Source organism: Triticum dicoccoides, chromosome 2A, assembly GCF_002162155.2.
Source record: "Triticum dicoccoides isolate Atlit2015 ecotype Zavitan chromosome 2A, WEW_v2.0, whole genome shotgun sequence".
Lineage (NCBI taxonomy): Eukaryota > Viridiplantae > Streptophyta > Magnoliopsida > Poales > Poaceae > Triticum > Triticum dicoccoides.
Genome location: NC_041382.1, coordinates 230528323 through 230535606, shown reverse-complemented (window position 1 = coordinate 230535606; position 7284 = coordinate 230528323). Strand labels below are relative to the sequence as shown.

Genomic DNA, 7284 nt, shown 5'->3' with positions numbered 1-7284 from the left:
TCTTCTTGCCACAAGTTCTTAGGTCAAATTATGCCCCAAACTTCAAATTTCAGGAAAAATAACAAGACAAATAACGCTTCATAAAGTAAGTTGCTACTTTAGGATAATGCCCATATCCAAGTGTTTTTTGCCCGATGCATAGTGTTTAAATTTGGAGCACTGTGTCAACAGTGTCCGCAGTCGGTCAGCCCCACCAATTCAATGGGCAATAATTCCGGCTTTCCATGGACCAAGCCCACACACGCCCATCATCTCTTCACGTCGGAGGAGAGAGAGAGGGCGCGCGGCTGCGGCAAAAGTTAGACTAATGGCCGTAGTGGTTGGTGCAAGTCGCTAGAGGAGAGAGAGAAGATAGGGATAGATAGAGAGAGAGAGTGCGTGTGAGTGTGTGTGCGTGGGGAAGAGAGAGAAAGGGAGAGGAAGGGAGGAGAGAGAAGGACACAGGCAGACGCAAGCGATAGAATTAAACAAACAAAAGCAGCCGTAGAAAAAAAGCGTAGGCAGACCAGAACCAAACCCCAAGGAGGCCAAGAAGAGGACGGCAGCAGCAGCAGCAGCCATGCCGCGGTCGCCGTCGCCGGAGCCGGAGAGGAGCTACCCCGCGCGCCGGAGGGGAGGCGGAGGCGGGGGCGGGGGCGGGAACCACGTCCTGTCGTCGCGCTGCCGCTCGCCGTCGCCGCCACCGCGCCGCTCGCTCCGCCCGCGCCGCGCCGCCGCCGCGTCCTCTCGCCCGCTCGTCGACGACTTCTTCCCTTTCCCCTCCTCGCCCTCCTCGTCGCCGCCCCGCCCCCAGCACCGGAGGGCGCCGTCGCCGGAGCCGTCCAGCTCCGACTCCGACGGAGGCGGCGTGGCTGGCTCCTCCGCCTCCGACCGCCGCCGGCGCAAGCTCAAGCTCGTCGTCAAGCTCTCCCAGCTTCCTCCGGACCAGCACCATCGCCGGGCCCCACCTCCCCCTCCCTACTCGGACTCATCGGAGGGGGAGGAGCGGCCGGCTGGCGGAGGCGAGGAGCAGGTCAAGCCGCCCAAGAAGCGCCGGATCGAGTCGCGCGACGACGGATCTCGCAGTCGCGAGGTGAAACATCCTGCCCGATTCGTCTTCGGCCTCGTCTTTACTTCACTCTGCAGCTGGTTGTGACGCGAGATCTGCTCTTATTTTAGGTTGCTGGGAGGAGCGACGCTGCCAGCGCGCCGCGGACGAAGCGACTCCCGGTGCCAGGTTAGATTTCTCTGTTTTTTGCTGATCTCTTCATCTTTGGTGACGGGATTATGACTTTTGAGCGCCCTTTCCCCAAGAAATGAATTTTTTTCTTTTTTCTTTTGGTTTTTGCCGGTGGATTTAGGGATGGCAAGGACAACGCCGCTGCCGGACCGGCAGGCGCTGGATATGATTCTTGACAAGCTGCAGAAGTGCGTGCTTTACAACTTGTGCAAGTGTTCTTTTTTCATGATTTGAAGAGCTCGATTTCTTATGCTACTGTTTGATTCTGCAGGAAGGATACGTACGGTGTGTTTGCTGAGCCGGTGGATCTGGAGGAGGTGAGGGCGTTTGTTCGTGCGTCATGCTTGTTGGAGATGCTAATCTGACATACGGGTGGTATTGAGTGTTGATGATGCCATGGTTGTTTTGATTGGCGCAGTTGCCTGACTACAATGATGTGATTGAGCACCCAATGGACTTCGGCACCGTCAAGAGGAAGCTTGCTAGGAATGCATATTGCTCGTTCGAGCAATTCGAGGTTAGAATTAATATTTCGTCGTATATGTAGCTAGCGCTGCCAATGGGGATTCACCATTCGTTGATTTGTTGCAGAAGTGGATGTTGTAGTTGGGGATGCATATTGCTGGTTCTAGCAATTTGAGGTTATAATTATTATCTTGTCGTATATGTAGCTAGCGCTGCCAATGGGGATGCACCATTCGTTGATTTGTTGCAAAAGTGGATGTTGTAGTTGGGGATGCATATTGCTGCTTCGAGCAATTTGAGGTTATAATTAATATCTTGTCGTATATGTAGCTAGTGCTGCCAATGGGGAGTTGTCATTTGTTGATTTCTTGCTAAAGTGGATGTTGTAGTTGGGGATGCATATTGCTGGTTCGAGCAATTTGAGGTTGGAATTAATATTTTGTCGGATATGTAGCTAGTGCTGCCAATGGGGACTTGGGAGTCGCCATTCGTTGATTTTGTTGCTAAAGTGGATGTTGTAGGTTAGAATTAATATTTTGTCGTATATGTAGCTAGCGCTGCTAGGAGTGCATATCGCTCCTTCGAGCAATTCTAGGTTTGAATTAATGTTTTGTCGTATATGTAGCCAGTGCTGCCAATGGGGAGTCACCATTCGTTTATTTGCGCTAAAGTGGATGTTGTAGTTGGGGATGGTGGGTCATTTCAGTTCATATACTATATTTATCTGAGAGTGAATTTCACCTACAAGGACCAGTCCAATGCTAGAAGCAACCTTTGAACGCGTTCTCCATACCTTGAATTGTCAACTTCTTTCCTCTCTCGAAACGATAGCATGAACTTTTTCATGAGGCCCAACAAATGCAGCAACATAGCGTGCACCAGTTACTTTATCACATGCTTAATACTTACATTCCTATGATTAATTTTTTGTTTGCCTGTAATTTGTGCACATAATGAAGATGGTTAGATCTTGCATGTAACTCTTGCATTAGAGATCCGCGCTAAAGTTTGTGCTAGTGATTATACTATCTTACCCTAAGCAGAAGTTGACGTTTTTTCTAATATAATTTATATTTTAGTAACATTCATTTGTCGTATTTGAGTATTATAGGTTTGTCACAATTACTGTGTGCCTTACCGATAATAATAGTTGAGCAGTTGATGATATTTTTCTTTAAATCGCAGGATGATGTTTTCTTAATTTGCAGCAATGCAATGGTGTACAATGCGCCTGATACGGTTTACTTCAGACAGGTACATTAGCAGCAGCCTTTCTGGAAAAATGACGCACTTACAGCACCATCATTTATCACTTCTGATTCAATGTTTCGTGCTATGCTTATTCATGCAGGCCCATTCCATACAAGAGCTGGCAAGAAAGAAGTTTCAAGAACTTAGGGACGAGGGCATACCTACAGAAAACCAAGTAAAGAGTGAACAGAAAGTTGGACCTATTCCGTGCAACAGAGGACCAATTAAGAAGCCTGTTTTGAGGTATTCAGATGATGATCTAGACTTTTTGACCCGTAAAGAGCAAATTAAGAGACCAAATGCAAAAATTTCTGGAGCTGACATAAGCTTCAGAGATCAAGTGAAGAAACCCGTCTCTAGGAATTCAGAGAACAACTTAAGTTCTTCATTCCACAAAGAGCGAGTTAAGAAACCGATTTTCAGAAATTCAGAGAACAATTTGAGTTCCTCATTTCATGGAGAGCAAGTTAAGAAATCCATATCCAGAAATTCGGAGGATGATCGAAGTTCCTCAATCCACCAAGTGAAAGTTAGAAAAGCCATTTCAAGAAATTCGGAGGATGATCGAAGCCCCTCATTCCAACAAGGGCAAGTTAGGAAAGCCATTTCAAGAAGTTCCGAAAATGACCGAAGTTCCTCTTTGCCCCAACAGCAAGTCAAGAAACCTACTTCCCGGAGTTCAAATGATGGCTTGGCATCCCAGAAGACACACGTTGGGAAGCCAGTTTGCAGAAATGGAGAAGATCCAGAGTGCTCATTAGAGAAAGAGCCATCTGAAAATCCTGGCAGTGCGAATGGAGAAGATTTAGGTTTATCCCCAGAAAAACTTGTTGAGGAGCCCAGTTGCAGATACAGAGATGACATGGACCACTCCCGCCAAACAGAGTCGGCTAGGGAGCCTTTTTGCAGAGATGGACAAGATGATCTAGGCGACTCCTGCAACGAAGAGATTGCTAAGCCATTTTGTTTGAATGGCCAAGACGCATTGGGTTCAAATGTCTCTCCTGCCACCATTGTTTCTGCAGGAGATGGCTCTGATGGCTTAAGCGTGTCACAGGCTAACGGTGCTGAGCCCCCTGAATCTACTGCAGCCGATGGGTGTTCCAACAAAGACATCAGTTCTCCAGTGGATGAGGTCAGGTCTGAGAAGACTGACGATACTTCAGGTATCATCTTCCTCTCTGAATCAGCTCATCTACTTAAATTGTTCCGTTAGTTAAATACCTACTAGCCACACTATTTTATGTAATAGGGAGGTTATGCCTTACAGTTTTGAAGATGAAAGGTCTGAACTTTGTAAAGTCAGTAGAATGCATTGATCAGCAAACAAAGGATGGCCACTGAAAGGAAATTATAATATGCCCGATGCTTCTTTCTTCAGTTCTGTATATGTGGGGTTTCTCTGAGTCATTCTGGTGATGCATTATTAGTTTGGTACTCAGAATGCTTAATGATGACCTATATATCTTGCTAATTTGGTTGAGATGAATATCTCGCAGTTCCATTTCAGGTGGAGGAATTTCATTTGATTACTACTCATATAACCAAGTGCTCATATAACCCTACTGACATGCTTATTCTTTTCTTCGCTTTTCAGCACGAGATTATTCAGCAAAGCCCAGCCAGAAGTTATTTGTGGTAGACGAGACTAGACGAAAAACTTACCATGAACATGAAGACCAGCCTTCATCAGATTCTGACCTAATATTTGATGCCTTCTGTGCGGAGCCAAAAGAGCTGATAAGTGTATGTGAACACCTCTGGTTAAATCCAATCTACTTTTATACTTCACAGTTTCTTTTGCTGGTTAGTTCACATGGTTAGATTTTTCGTCCTTACAGGTTGGACTTCATGCTGAGCACTCTTATGCAAGAAGTTTGGCTCGTTTTGCTGGTTCACTTGGTGCCCAAGGTTGGAGAATTGCTTCTGAGCGTATTCAGCAGACATTACCCGCTGAAGTGAGGTTTGGACGTGGCTGGGTTGGAGAATATGAGCCACCATTGCCACCTATTCTAGTTATGCAAGACCAGTTACGAAGTCAGGTTAGCTCTGATACGAATATGCAAAGGAATGCTTCAGTGCCCAGAGATAATGAAAGACTCAGGCCAACAGAAAGCATTAACTCAAAGGATATGAGTTTGAGTCTACTTAATCGGATAACCACTGGTAATAATGTAATTGGTGTGACTGGTTCACTTGAGAGTCCAGAACTTAAGCCAAGATTATTTGGTATTTCTGCTGAACCCCAGCACAGGAACACTGATGCCTTACCACTGCACAATAAACACAGAGCATCTAGAAATACTGTGAAGACGAAAAGAGCAACCAATGATCAAGTTAGGAAAGGCAGACACTCCTCCAATGCCTGCCCTCCTGAAGTGCAACCACAGAGGTCTGAATGTTCAAAAGGAGCTTCTTCTAGTGTGCTTGATGTGCCTGCCGTGAACAAAATGGCTGGCCACCGACCTTTTTTCCAACCGCCAGAAGCAGTCAGAGCTCATCAAATGAAAAAAAGCGACTCGTCTCAAAGTGCTCAGAGCACGAAAGGTCCTGGTGTTCATGATATGCTTTCCCCAAACAATGGTATTGGGCATCCTAAACCCTTCTTCCAATCTCAGGAACCAGTTGCACCACAGCCAAAAAATGAAGCTACATGGGTGTACCATGGAAGACCTGGTGATGCAAAGTTTGGAACCTCTGAGAAAAGCAGACAAACGAGCAACATTGGATTCATTACTAAAAATGAACCGGTAAATGTCAATGGCTTTGCCATGAATGCGAGCTCACAGAATAATATTAGTGACCATGCAAAGTCAATGGTACCAACCGTAGTACCTGGCCAAGTAAACGTATCAAACCGAGGGTTTGATGCTTCCAGGAACATTTTCTCAGCATTTCCAACAGCTGTTAGGGAGAACCAGTGCATTCCGTCTGCTCCAGTAGCCCAATCTTGGATCTCATTTGGTGCTTCATCAGAGAACAAACCAACCATAGTGAGTCCGAATTTTAATGACGGCAACTCTGGCTGGAAGATGCCATTTGCAAATGTCCGAACTTGTGATGAAACGAAGATAAGTGCTGTTCCTCAGTTCTTTAGACAACCTGTTCAGGTTCCTAGAGAAAGTCCAGGTCAAAACAAGGGCTTGGTGATATTTCCACAGTTGGTCCAGACAGATTTCTCAAGATCACAGGGCCAATCACAATGGCAAGGGTTGGTTCCTCACATGCAACAGAAGCCAAACATGGATATGCTCCGTCCAGACTTGAACATTGGGTTTCCCTCTCCAGGTTCACCACCAGCCCGACAGTCTTCGGGCATCAATTTGGAAGCACAACAGCCAGATCTTGCCTTGCAGTTATAAGCAGGGAGTGTGGATAATGAACAAGTGTGACTACAAGATCAGATGTCAGACACAGAAACGTGAAGCATCTAAGGACTTGTGGACCCGGGCCACAAAATTGAGCAACAGCAGAAATGGGACATCCATGAAGTGGATACGCACAATATTAGGGATCACAGGTCATGTCGTAGATCGATCCTCCCCTGTGCAAGATATCAGAATATGGATGGATGAACACTGCTCGAAATCATATCATATCTACCGGCCCATTTTGTTTGGTACGGGAGTTCAGTAATTCGGCATTTGGAGAAAGGCTGTGGTTGGACATATGTTGATAGCATGCCCTATGATCCGGAAGCCCGCCCGGGCTCTTCTGACCACACAATAGCATTCTGCGGTGGAAATTTTTGCACCAGAATTTAGGAGACGTCCTCAGTAGTGACTGCGTGGTCATCCCTATGTTAATGCCCATGTCACATTGTATGTTTGTTGTAAATGGTTCAGCATTGAATAGATTGTTAGACTAGATCAGCCACCTTTACTCCCTTCTCTGAATGAAATTGCTTCCCCTTCATGTTCTGCGCCAGGAATTGAGTTCCATGGTCAATTCGGTTAGTGGTATGCTGAATGAAAGATGTTAGTGCTTGGGTCAAGCAAGATCCACTATACTCCGAACTCTTGCATTTGCCTTGGTGCAAATAGTGTCATACCAATGAGCAAGGGCGAGCTTACATGCATGTATTTTGTTCCTTGGAAGGATTTGGCAGCCATCCTGGAGGAGTTGTGACGTTTGTGAAAACTGTGGTGTCCTCAGATCTTTACGTGGTTCACTGCTTGTTTTGAATACACGGTTGAGCAGCTAAAAGGGTATGCACGTCTGAAGATTGAATACACGGTTGGTAACCTGACTTTGATCTGAGTCGGTAGTGCATTTACATTTTCGTGCAATAGCATAATTTTACTGAAACACTCTAAATTGAAAAAAACGTGTGCTTATAGTACAAAAAA

The 7284-nt window shown here is 46.0% G+C and overlaps 1 protein-coding gene across 1 annotated transcript; it reads left to right on the top strand.

Annotated features, from left to right (window-relative positions):
- The first annotated feature begins 438 nt into the window (after nt 1–438).
- LOC119354334 lies at nt 439–6855 on the top strand. The gene is made up of 9 exons (XM_037621070.1): nt 439–1072; nt 1159–1216; nt 1341–1407; nt 1491–1536; nt 1638–1736; nt 2870–2938; nt 3036–4101; nt 4533–4681; nt 4777–6855. The coding sequence occupies exons 1-9, from the start codon at nt 560–562 to the stop codon at nt 6295–6297; spliced, it is 3588 nt and encodes a 1195-aa protein (XP_037476967.1). The 5' UTR covers nt 439–559; the 3' UTR covers nt 6298–6855.
- Nucleotides 6856–7284: the final 429 nt, after the last annotated feature.